This window comes from Notolabrus celidotus, chromosome 11 (assembly GCF_009762535.1).
Source record: "Notolabrus celidotus isolate fNotCel1 chromosome 11, fNotCel1.pri, whole genome shotgun sequence".
NCBI classification, from domain to species: domain Eukaryota; kingdom Metazoa; phylum Chordata; class Actinopteri; order Labriformes; family Labridae; genus Notolabrus; species Notolabrus celidotus.
This window is the reverse complement of record NC_048282.1, coordinates 25,815,658-25,829,135: the sequence shown is the minus strand read 5'-3', so window position 1 is coordinate 25,829,135 and position 13,478 is coordinate 25,815,658. Positions and strand designations below refer to the sequence as shown.

Here is a 13,478-nt window from a genome sequence, read left to right as displayed (position 1 = left end):
CACAGTTGAGAGGAAGGTAAAGCCCCATAGCCCCCAAAACTACTCCCTCCGTTAGCTGTCGCCATTTTAAGCAGGCGACATGCAGCTGGCCAGTTCTGCTGAGCCAAAGCGCAGCCCGTAAAGGTGAGCCTCCACAATAGCTCACACACAAGTTTGGAGAAGGCGAAACACTTGCGTAAATGTGTATCATGAAAACCACACTCACCTCGCTTTGTGTATGCAGCGCAGGGTTTAAAAAGTTTACAATGATACAGGAGGTGTGGGCTTCACTGATGGTAACTTATTATAGGTGTAGGAAGCCCCCTCTCTGTCCATCGGCCGGTGAGAAGCGTGACACAGGAGCCAGACCCGGTCCCTTGAATCCACGACCCTCTTTTTTACGCTTGTTTATTTCGAGTGGCTCTCAGTGTTGAGGCAGGCTGTCGAGGAGGGGAGGAAAATACGACGGACGTACCGAGGGAAGAGACGGACACGTGATGCAGACGTCACTGACGGTGGAGTTGGCGTGAGAGCTCGAGCTCGAGCTCCGCCGTGCACAGAGAAGAAGTGAGTCAGGCATCCCATCATGAGGCTGACCCGACTGAACAGGGGGGTCGTGGTCAAGTTTTGGAGAGGCACAAAAGCCTCTCCTGGCCCCGGTTTGAGTGATGTTACAGCGGCTCACTCACACCTGTCCCCCTCCCAGGTGAACCCTCTTAAAGCGATAGTAGCTCACCAACAGTATGTCAAAAGTTTCCCACATCAAGATCACTCACAGACACACTGAAAGACAATACAACTATGCACGAACACTACATTATAAAACACATGTCTAATAATATGGAGTATGTCATTGTGCAGTTTTACCCGAGCCTTAAGTTGCTACAACTTAGGCCTACAGGTAGCAGTTTTAGATTAGATTAGATACAATTTATTGTCATTAGGCATGTCACAGGTACTCAATGCAATATAGATTGCATCTAACCAGAAGTGCTTTAGCAGTAAATTAAATAAATAATACAGAATAGACAGAGTTATGAATGATGAATAAATAGAATATAATATGTATCTACATGAGTGAGTATTGACAGTGGTGGACAAAGTACACAGCTTCATTACTTAAGTCAAAGTAGATATTACTCCAATACAAGGGAAAGTTGCTCTGTCAGATTATGACTTGAGTTAAAGTACTGAAGTACTTGCTTTTAATAATAATGAAGTATTCAAAAGTACTTCTTAAAAAATATCAAAACATTGTATTTTCAAAATACACAAGTGCAGTCAAGATTGCATAGGAGTACATTCGGTTAAATCCTGTTTATTTAGGAAACATTACTTGAAATCTCTAAAAACTATACCAGGTAATAAAAACAGAAACTAAGTTACTCCAAGCACAGATAACTTAGTTTGAAATGTTCATCTGGAGTTAAACAAATGTTACCTAGCTCAACACGCTTTCTCAGGTTGGACAGTTCATTTTTGGGAAGAGTGGGAAACAGGGAGAACATTTCAAACGCTACGTATCATTCTTCCTTTCATAAAACTCTAACACGGGCTGAAGATATGGCCATGGGTGCTCAGGTGGAGAATTATAGCCTTCATTACCACCTCTAAATGAACTGCCAGATGGAAATGTAGTGGAGTCAAAAGTACAATAATTGTCTTCTAATTGTAGTGGAGTAAAAGTAATAAGTTCCCAAAAAAAACAATACTCAAGTAAATTACAGATACTGAAAAAAATGTACTTAATTACAGTACTCAAGTAACTTTACTTTGTTAATGTCCACCACTGCAAACACTACATTATAAAACACATGTATGTACGTCGCTTTGGATAAAAGCGTCTGCTAAATAACATTGTAACATTGTAACATGTCTAATAATATAGAGTAAGTCATTGTGCAGTTTTACCCGAGCCTCTAAGTTGCTACATTGTAGCCCTACAGGTAGCAGTTGCATGATAGTGTGAACAGAGAAAAAGAAGGATTCAACTTCTTCAACAAAAACAACAAAGAAACAAATCATAGATATATTGAGACAAAAAGGAGACACATATTAGTCCAAAATATGTCCACCACAAAGTGCCACTCCTACCTCCTTGGTGCATTTGCACATACAAATACTTGTCTTGATTTCAATTCAGATGTGCACCCATTTTTTGTTGGCACAGAGAACCACAGAGAAATGATGCACTAAGATAACGCCAATATCATAATACCATATCCGATGAATAGGCTATAACAAATAAGCTGCCCCCATCCTCATTCAAATGTGCAAATGATTCAACTACCATAACCAGTTGTCACACAGAGAACATGGGGCTTTGTTGGGGCCTGTGTGGTGGCAGCCTGCTTTGCATATATATTACATCCTCATAAATGGCAGGAGTACATATTTACATTGTTTAATATTAATTGACTTACATATACCTTAATACTGTTTAAGTGAAACTTGCTGAAGTAAATGTTGATATAGCTATCAAATCATGTTGATACTTATACCCATTCAAAAGATGCATTTAACGCCCCTGGCTGTTTCTATGAGCAGCCAGTTGCTTCCTTAAAGGTGACCTGGTAAAAACATATCTATATCTCTGATGGAATTTGAGTGGTTAGAATAACTACTCACTGTTTCAGTGTATCACAGGAAATCTCAACAACACCAACACTGAGGCCTCCAAAAGGAACATTAAGTAGAGCCAACACTTATATAAAGATAAAACAAGTTTTATGCCAGATATAACAACAAGAAATCACTTGAATATTAAGTCAATATGTAGCAGTTCCTCTTTAGAATTTTTCCCTGCACTAAAAAGTAAAAGATGACGAGCCTGATTTCTCTACACTTGTGCGTGCGTGAAAAAGTCAAATTTAATTTTATAAATGAGAAAATAAGTTAAGATAACAAAATGTGTCATACTTTTTGACAGTGGTGACCCTCTGTCTACAAAAATAAAATGGTAATCAAAAACTCCCTCTGTCACAGTGTTAAATGAGATCATGTGTTTACCTTCATCTCTTTGTCACAGTAATATTTATATCATACCAGATAACGCTCACCACATATTATCTACAGCCGGGCCTCCAAAACTGGGACTTAACTGCTGAGTATTGCAGTTACAGGGTACAAAACCATCCAGAGACTAGCATTGATTTTCCATTAATCAGTGTTTATTATGCATGCACGCAATTACACTCAAATTAAACATGATGACACATCCCCCACAGCTTCCTGAGTGAGTCATGCTTAGTGGGTCCGTTTTAAGTCTCAAAAGAGAAATTAAAGTGCACTTAGTGTATCAGGTGAGCAGTTTATACATGTAGTAGCACTGATCCCAGCATATCACATAGGTTAAAGTACATATAAGTGCTATTTCTAGAGCTAAAATACACATAAAAACATACATATTAAGTGTTTTAAGCTCTTATTTCACAACATGTACTTTATTTCATTGAATAATATCACTTTAAGTCAAAATAATGTTATTTTATTTCACCAACCTGTTTAAGGACACAAGCTTTGTTATAACTACATATTCAAACTTTGTTATGTCATGAGCCAAATCAAGATATTAGGGATTACGCGTCTATTCAAGTAGGGTCAAATAGTTATGGTAATCTCCGATCAAGAGTGTTGGCCAGGATAGAATGGAGCAAGATAATACTGTCACTTAATGAACTGAAGTACACCATTATAAAGGATGCCCTCTGCTGGAGAACAGGGAGGATTACACAACAGGCTTGATGATTCTAGAGAGGTACTAGTCTGTACAAGCAATACAGTAATTAAAAATACATAATTGATCAAACTTTTTTGAATAACTATACGAGTTATGTGCAACCTCCTTATGCAAAGTGGTTTTAATTATTTGGAGCTTGGGGCTGCTGAGGATAAAGTCGTAATTTGTTCACAATAGCCTGCAGCTATATAACCTTAAAAAAACCAGTAAATATTACATTGTTTAATGGATACAGATGTACAAAAAAATTTCAAACTGAGACATTGTAAATGCAAATCAAAATATTGTCAACATGCAGACTCTCCTTCTTTTGATTCCAAGATATATTTAGATGCAGCTTACTGTAAAATTAACACCATATACATCAATTATACACTCTAGAAATCAATGTCCTAGGGTTCAAATTTTTTGTTGTTGTAATTTTCATCTTAAATTACCCAGTATACTACGGTGGCCCTGAAGGACAAAACAAATTTACAAAAGATGACACACTTTTACAAAGCTGGAGACAAATTCACATTTTTGAAAACATTTTTACATTTTATAAAACAAAGTTACATCAGCAAAACACTTTTACCAAGGCCAAAACAAATTTACATTTAAGAAAACAAATTTACAAAAGATGAAACACTTTTACAAAGTTGGAGACAATTTTGCACTTTAACCGTCTTAAGTCTGACTCCATTTAGCCTGACTCCATTTAGCATGAGGCTATGTGGTCTGAGGCCGTTTCATCTGAATTCTGACACATGATGAAAGTTTTGCGGAGACATGATGCTTTTTTATCTGAGGTCTGACACCTCACTCTGAGACCCGAGGATGTCCTAATATGTAAACCATGTTTATCTCCATTTGGTTGCTTTCCATCAAAACAAAATAAATGACCCCTCACTCGATTACTTCCAGATCACTTCCAGTATTTGGTACATTCCCTTTCCATAAGAATGAAATATTAATTTGTTTCAGAAATGGTAAAAGTGTTTCATCTTTTGTAAATGTTTTTCCTTAAATGTAAATTTGTTTTGGCCTTGGTAGAAGTGTTTTGCTGATGTAATTTTTTTTATAAGATGTAAAAATCCATCCATCCATTAACTTGACCACTTATCCCGTTTGGGGTCACGGGGGGCTGGAGCCCATCCCAGCTGGCTTCGGGCGGAAGGCAGGGTACACCCTGGACAGGTCGCCAACCTATCACAGGATATGTAAAAATGTTTTCCAAAATGTAAATAAGATAAGATAAGATAAGATAATCCTTTATTCGTCCCACAACGGGGAAATTTAAGTGTTACAGCAGCAAAGTAGACAGTGCAAATCAGTATAAAGCAAACAAGAACATATAAAATAGCACTTATTAAAAAGTTATTAGCAATTAAAATTAAAGAAGTAGAAATAAACTTATCTTACGAGGTATATACACAACTAAATAAGTAAATTTACAAATATTTACAAAACCAGTGACGCAGGGAAAAATGTGCACAGACTTGTAGCATAGTATAAAACAATGTTCAGAACTGAGAAGCTGAGTAGAAAAAACGTATTGCACATGTAAGAAAAGAGGGATGGGTAATTATTGCATGTTAATAAATAGGCTGAGGAAATACTGCACTTGAGTCTGTTTTAGTGAGATTATTGTTATTGGTTATAAAGTCTGACCACTGCAGGAAGAAATTTGTCTCCAACTTTGTAAAAGTGTGTCACCTTTTGTACATGTGTTTTGTCCTTCAGGGCCACCGTACTATACTGACTGTAAACCTGCCCTGACAACGCTGTACTTAATTATAGTCCCAAATTAAAAACACTTACACACTCTGACCACTAGAGGTCGCTGTCAAATTCCACCAGTCTCTGATGAGAGCGGTGCAGAAACGTCGCACTCTCTGATTGGCTCTCTGTAGCACGGGTCAAACAAACATTGCGCATGCTCAGTTGGCCTTTTTTGGTTAGTAACTGAAATTGTCAGATCAGCGGAGCGTACATTCACCTTAAATCCTCAAAATACTGCAGCTTAATTTCTTCTTATAGTCAGCACTAGAGGCTTCACTCCAGCTCCGGGTCTTATCCAGTTCGGATTGTGACTTTCGTCGTCTGTGGCCAAAAGAAACAGCAAAGAATGACGAGCAGTTTAAAGCGGAAAGAAGAAAGTCATCTGCTGAATGGGGGTGTAAAACAGTCCACATGGAGCAAAGCCTTCAACAGTAATGCTGTTTGGGAAGAGAAGGTCAGTCGGCTGCACTCTTGAAATATAGCTCAGCTGTGGAGTTGTTGTAGTGGAAGATTTCAGAGGAGTTAGATAGTTGTGTGTGTTGTAAAGGAGTTTCTTTGGAGCAAGCTGTCATGCTAAGGCTAAGGATTTAATCTGATTGTCTGTGTTAGCTGTCAACTCCAGAGGAAATCCGTCAGACTGATTGTCTGCTCGATGAAGTGTTTAGTTAACAAAATAAAGAATTACTTTTTATCAGTGCCTAAAAGTGACCTTTTAAAACCTTGAATTCTTGTCACACGACACATCTTAAACTGTCTGGAGATTTAATGTGCAAACTAATACTGTGATTAGTTTTTATCTAGTTGAAACTGACTGAATTTAGTACATATACCTTTTTATGTAGGGTTTAACAATTGTATTTTTTTTGTAATTTCTTACATTGATTTTTTTTTCTTCTTCAAGATTTGTTTTTTATTGGCAAAACGCAATCTTTACAATACAGGTCCAGTATTTCAAACATATTTTCATGTTTTAAACATAGTCATATGAAAGCATATATATACACATTAAAAAAAAAAATAATAATAATAATAATAATATATACATTCATAAAATGAAATAATAACTATATATACTGTATATACATACATACATACATACATACATACATACGTGCATACACACAAGTAAATAAATAAATATAAAAGATAATAATGTGAAATAAAATAGTTGTATATATGTACTTCTAACGAGTAAACAGGTAAGTAGCTGAATAAAGCAATGAATATAACAATGATAATCAAAATAAGAGAAATAATTGTTAGTTATAAGATAAGAAAAAAAATGTAGATTCAAAGTAGTAACTAAAGAATCGTGAAGAGAAAATATTTATATTGATTTTAATGTTGTTTTATTATTTTATTACATTTTTTAAAATACTTTTTATTTAATAGTTTTCAATATATAATGTAGAGTGACAATACTCATACATACACACAATAAAAACAAGACAAAACAAAGACGTAACAGTATGTCAGCATTAACATTGATGAGTTTGCTTGTAATATGTATAAGATTACCTTCTGTAAATAAACAATTAATTTTTAACTCATCCATGAGTATAGGATTTGATACCTAATGTAGAAACAAACTTTAAAGAAAATGTAAAAATAAAAAGATCTACAAAAAATAAAACATTTTTTAAAATTCATTTTAACTTAAATTATTTATCTACTCATTTCTATTGATATTTTTAGCCTTTATTTTATCTTCAACTCTTATCCTTACCCATTTAATTTATTTGTTGTATCTTTTTATATACAGTTGTGTTCATAAGTTTACATACCCTGGCAGAATTTATGGTTTCTTGGGTAGTTTCTGTTGTCTTTATGATATAAAAAGAGTAAACACAGTAGTTTGATGAGTGAAAAAAAGTTTTTCTCTTATCATTCATATTTTCTGGAAAAATGGCCAAAAAAAACACAAATTCTGTAATTGTAAACTTATGAGCACAACTGTACATATGTTTTATTTTAATTACGCTTTAACTTATTCTGATTACACATAAACTACCAGTCAAAGTTTGGAAACACCTTCTCATTCAAGGGTTTGTATTTATTTTAATTATTTGAAACACTATAGATTAATACCAAATAAATTAAAACTATTAAACAACATATATGGAATTATTGAATGAACAAAAAAGTGTTAAATAAAGCAGAATATGTTTTATATTTTAGATTCTGTAAAGTAGCCCCCTTTTTCCTTCATGACAGCTTTGCACACTATTGGTATTCTCTCAGTCTGCTTCATGAAGTGGTCTCCTGGAATGGTTTCTAATTAACATGAGCCTTATCAAGAGTTAATTTGTAGAATTACCTGCCTTCTTAATGTGTTTGAGACCATTAGTTGTGTTGTTCAGAGGTAGGGTTAGTACACAATGGATAGTCCTGTAATACTACTGTTGTAATCCATATATTGGCCAAACCATATTATTCCACAGTTTTGATATCTTCAGTATTAATATACAATGTTGAAAATAATTAAAATAGATAAAAACCATTGCATGAGAAGAGAAGGTGTGTCTTGCCGTTATCTTACTTCTGCTTCTTTCTTGTTTCAATCACTGTAAAGCACTTTGAATTGCATTTGATTTGCATGAAAGGTGCTATATAAATAAAACTTGATATGACTTGTGGCCGCAAAGTAAACCAGAGGGATGAGACGAGATATTAAGGTGAGAGGTAGAACGACAGGGTTAGACGCCAGAGATGAAGAAGACAGGGAGTATAACAGAACTACAGAAGTCTGGTTCAATGCTGAAGTTACTCAGACAGGTGTGTGGTCAGGTGAGCGACAAACACTGTGAAATAGTTATGTCACGTCTGTAGGTACAGGTAGTAGTTAAACAGACAGACAGTACACACTCTGTCTACATAGACTGTTACAACAATATTTGGCACAGATGATCTGCCAAGTCTTCAAAAGGTGAAAATAGCAGAGCCTTTTATAGTCTGTGACCAGGGAAGGCCTGAGATATCTTCCTTGCAATTCTGATGAAATGATTTATCAAGTATCAAAATCATTCAGGTATTATTTCAATTTCAACTGTTGGGCTGATTTGTTTAATTATTTGTCTGTCACCTTCATGCTGTTTTCTCCCTGCACCTGAACCTGATCTCCACATGTCACCTTACAAACATAATCTAAAGTATCTCAAATGAAGCTCTAATCCCATGTTCTCTTTTACAGGACGAGTTTTTAGATGTGATCTACTGGCTTCGGCAAATTATCGCAGTAATCCTTGGTGTGATATGGGGTGTGGCACCATTGAAAGGGTTTCTGGGAATAGCCATGTAAGTATCCTGTACAACTGTTGTCCACTTTATATTTGACTGAGCCTAGAAATGTACGCAGTGCACTTCAGAAAATGACAAAAAAAAAAGGTTAAGATCCTTTTGTGTTTTCATTACCTTCTCTAGATTCTGCATCATCAATGCTGGGGTCCTGTACTTATACTTCAGCAGCTTTCAGCAGATTGATGAGGAAGAGTACGGTGGCACGTGGGAACTCACCAAAGAAGGCTTCATGACATCTTTTGCTCTGTTTCTGGTGAGTGTGCAAACACTTATTGTGACATAAGGAGGGCAACAATGAGACCAAAAATTTAAACTTAATTTACATCAGGGCAGAGTATTGGCAAGATTGTTTTACAATATCATGATAGTTGGAAGTAAATGGGCAGTGGTGTGAAATTTATTCTTCTACTTTGCTGTCCTTAACTATTTACTATTAAAAATCAATCAATCTTTATTCGTAAAGCGCCAAATCACAACCAATGTTATCTCAAGTCGCTTTTCCAAACATAGCAGGTCTAGGCTGTACTCTATGTTAAATTATGAAAAGAGACCCAACATCAAGACAGGATGAGATCCAGTCCCCTCTTATAGACAGGACTTAGTCTTAGCTCATGTTAATCCACCATGAGCATATTGAGAGATAGGATCCCAGTGTGTCAGCTTCCCCAGGCAGTCTAAGCCTATAGCAGCATAACTAAGAGCTGGACCAGCTCTAATTATAAGCTTTATCAAAAAGGAAAGTTTTAAGACTACTCTTAAAAGTAGGGGGTTGCGAGACACCAATGGGGGTCGCGAGATGTCTTCCAGATTTTTAATTTTTTTTAAGTAATCTAACTTTGCTTATTTTACTCATTATTGTAAAAAATATAGACAACAATACTATTTACATTTGAAATAAAACCCTGCAAATAAGTACATTTCATTAGTTTTCTGCCTGTCTTTGTTGCCAGATGACTCCTAAAGTTAGGGTTAGGGTTAGCTAACAGCTAATTAACAAAAGGATCAGTAGCAGCAGGTTTATTCACATTGGCGCAGGAAACACAGACACCTGTGCATGTAGGTAAACTAATTTTGAAGTAAGAAGTAAATGAAGTATGAAGCAACATTTAACCACTTCGAGGGACAGTGGGGGTCACAAGCCTTTGGCACCTATATTTTGGGGGTTGTGGACGGAAAACTTTGGGAACCTCTGGTCTATGGTACTGAAGAGGATTTTCCCCCAAATTTAGCATTTTTAAAATTTTAGACCTCAATCATCACTCATAATCCAGAAATTTGTGGCAGTGTTTGTATCTGTAATGAAAGGTTGGATTTGGATATTATGTGGCTGTATGTGGGACTTCCCTGTTTATCAGTCATTGCGTAGTGCTGTGGAGCTCACTGCAACTGGCCTGCAGGTTAGGACTCATAAAGGTACCATGTGACATCTGTTTGACATCTGTCTGTAAGAAATTTAAATGCAACTTGTGTATCTTACTGGATACTAAAGCCAACATTTTCCAACCTTTGAGTTTGAATGGTCTGTCTGCATCACAAGTTATATCTTGTCTGACATCTGAATCTCAGTTTGAGGTTTGGTTCTTGTGTCTTTGATTTTTTTTGTACTTTAGCCGGTCATTAATAAGTTTGTGTTCAGTTCCCTGTGTTTATCATTAAAAAACAGCTCATTTGCTATTTGTGATATGCATAATCTCTCGTGTCTAATTTCTTGTTCTGTCTGTCTCAGGTGGTGTGGGTAATCTTTTACACAGCTCTACATTATGACTGAGTGGAATCCCTGGGACACTAAATAAGAACATTTCTGTTGAAGTAACTTGTCAAGATAGAGGAACTCCATGGCCTGAGGGGTGTCAACACTCCGACAACACAGTATGACTTTGCAGCGTGCAGTGTATCATGGGAATCTTAGTTTGATTAACAAGATCCTGCAACATCTCTGTGATGAACATGTTGAAATACTCTCAAATGTGGCAGTTCCTTTTTAAGGCACTCTGCATTACACTTCCCATAAATGTTGTATATCCTTCCTCACTTCATTGTCTTCATCTCTGTAAAAATCAAACACAAACACTAACTATTGAAGAAACTTAAGAAATCAGCTGGGATTTGTTGCAGCTGCAGAGTTGTAAACCAGAGGAAGGATGTTTCATATTTGTTGGCTTCTTCTTTTTTAGAGAGGTGACATGAACGCAGATTTTAGACAACCGGTTTATGAATTCATCCCAGTTTACTGACATTAGATGACTGTTTATGAAATAAAAATGGGCAATAAAAAGTTAAGTGTTGTCATACAGTCACCAGAGTTAGATCAGTCTAACTAGTGTTGCAATGCTTCTATTTGATTTGGAGACAAAGTGACATAGAATTACTAAAATATTAACTCTGGCAAATTTTTAATGATTGGTCTGAAAATGTCTCTTTGGCATTGATTAAGATAATCTTGGTTTAGAAAAATAGGTTATGGCAGTAAAGCACATGATGAACTAATATTAATGTCACCAGCTACATAACGTGTCTGTCATTAATTGGGAAGTCGTCTTTTTTTTTGGCTCATTGGATATTAAACAGTGTTTTTCAATAAAATCTGTAAACTGTTATTTCTCCTAACGGGTCCGAAGTCCAACAGATGTGAAAAAAAAACAGCTGGAATCTCCCTTGTGCTAACTTGGACATCAAAAACAAAGTACTGGTTGTAAGATACACATATCAGCTGATATCCAATCCCAATGCAATTGTAGTTTCAACAGGCTGGTACTTCAGTCAGAAACTCATAACCATGTAAGTTATGTCAATCCAAATAGTTTCCTCGGAGGGAAGAGGGGAGAAACATGCATGCTATTATCAGATGCAAATGTCCACAGATTCAAGCTGAAACCAATCTGTGCACTGCCATGACTTGCTGTTGGTACATTTAGATGTCATTAACTGATGGCGTTAGGAGGGTAGAATTAATTTAAATTAATTATTTGTTTCTCACATGTAGCTTGCAGATCAAAGTCTTACCTTTTTTTTGTTTTTGGAATTAATTTAAACGTGTCTGTAAATTCTGTACAATGTCCCTTTGTCAAATCCACCTTGTATTACACACAGATTTATTTGTACTTATGTTATATCTTGTTTGATGTAACATATTTCTCAGTATTTTATAGTGAAGAACTTTTAAAGCCAGTTCTCGCAAAGTTCTTGTAATGATACTGTTATATTAGATACGCAGCTGGTGTTTGAAAGGATTGTATTTTCTGATCAAATCTTTTGGGAATCATTAAACATGGGCTTTATTTGGCCTCCATTTTCAAAGAGAAGGTATCTGTGTTTTTATTGGGGCGGCTGTGGCTCAGTGGGTGGAGTCGGTCACCTATTAATCGAAAAGTTGGCGGTTTGATCCCAGCTCTGGCAGTCACATGCTGAATTATCCATGAGCAAGACACTGAACCCCACATTGCTGTTGTTCAGTGGTGTGTGAATGTGTACAAATGAGATTACCTAATACTGATGGTCCCTACTATATACAGTTGCAAGAAAAAGTATGTGAACCCTTTGGATTTACCTGGATTTCTGCATAAATTGATCATGAATTGTGTTCTGATCTTCATCTAAGTCCCAACAATAGACAATCGCTGCTTAAACAAATACCACAAAAAAGGTTTTAATGACCTCACCATGTAAACATTCACATTGCAGGGTGGATAAAGTATGTGAACTTCTCTAAGAGCTAATTTGAGTCTGAAGTTTGCCTACCTTGTGTCCAATCAATAAGAAGAGATTGGTGGTGTTGGTTAAAGCTGATCTGCGCTGTAAAAAACACATACCAGTTTTGAGTTTGTTATTTTCAAGAAGCATTGCCTTATGTGAACCATGCCTCGCATTAAAACAGCTCTCAGAAGACCTTGAAATTTGTTGACTTGCATGAATATGGAAAGGGTTACAAAAGTATTTCTAAAAGCCTGGATGTTCATCATCCACGGTAAGGCAAATTATCTAGAAACGGTAACAGTTCAGCACTGTAGCTACTCTCCCTAGGAGTGGCCGTCCAGTAAAGATGACTACAAGAGAACAGCACAGAATGCTCAATGAGGTGAAGAAGAATCCTAGAGTGTTAGATAAAGTCTCTGGCACATGCTAACATCTCGGTTGATGAATCTACGATGCATATAACACTGAACAAGAATGGAGTTCATGGGAAGACACCACGGAGGAAGCCACTGCTGTCCAAAAAAATCATTGCTGCACGTTTGTATTTTGCAAAAGAGCACCTGGATGTTCCACACCACTACTGGCAAAATATTCTCTGGACAGATAAAACCAAAGTTGAGTTGTTTGGAAGGAACACAACACTATGTGTGGAGAAATAAAGCCAAAGCACACCAACATCAAAACCCCATCCCAACTGTGAAGGATGGTGGAGGGGGCATCATGGTTTGGATCTGCTTTGCTGCCTCAGGGCCTGGACAGATTGCTATCATTGATGGACAATAAATTCCAAAGTTTAGCAAGGCATTTTGCAGGAGAACTTAAGGCCATTGATCCATCAATTGATACTCAACAAGACAACGACCCAAAGTACAGAAGTATACCTACATCAGAATGGCTTTAAAAGAGGAAAACACACTTTCTGGAGTGGCTCTGTGGGAGTCTTGACCTCAACCAGATTGAGATGCTGTGGCATGACCTCAAGAGAGCGATTTACACCAGACATCGC

At 36.5% G+C, this 13,478-nt stretch overlaps 2 protein-coding genes across 3 annotated transcripts in view; one reads left to right on the top strand and one right to left on the bottom strand.

Moving 5' to 3' along the window:
* zhx3 (zinc fingers and homeoboxes 3) overlaps positions 1 to 667 on the bottom strand; it is a 14,112-nt gene extending 13,445 nt beyond the window's left edge. The window contains exon 1 of one of the 2 annotated variants that reach the window (XM_034695231.1): positions 206 to 667. The gene's annotated coding sequence lies outside the window, so the exon portion shown is untranslated. Of the gene's footprint in view, positions 98 to 205 lie in introns of those variants that run through there. The other variant, XM_034695232.1, reaches the window with a different exon arrangement.
* A 4,951-nt stretch (positions 668 to 5,618) lies between these two features.
* rab5if (RAB5 interacting factor) lies at positions 5,619 to 12,078 on the top strand. The gene is made up of 4 exons (XM_034696250.1): positions 5,619 to 5,936; positions 8,673 to 8,776; positions 8,903 to 9,032; positions 10,506 to 12,078. Exons 1-4 carry the CDS (start codon positions 5,829 to 5,831, stop codon positions 10,545 to 10,547), a joined length of 384 nt encoding a protein of 127 aa, XP_034552141.1. The 5' UTR covers positions 5,619 to 5,828; the 3' UTR covers positions 10,548 to 12,078.
* Positions 12,079 to 13,478: the final 1,400 nt, after the last annotated feature.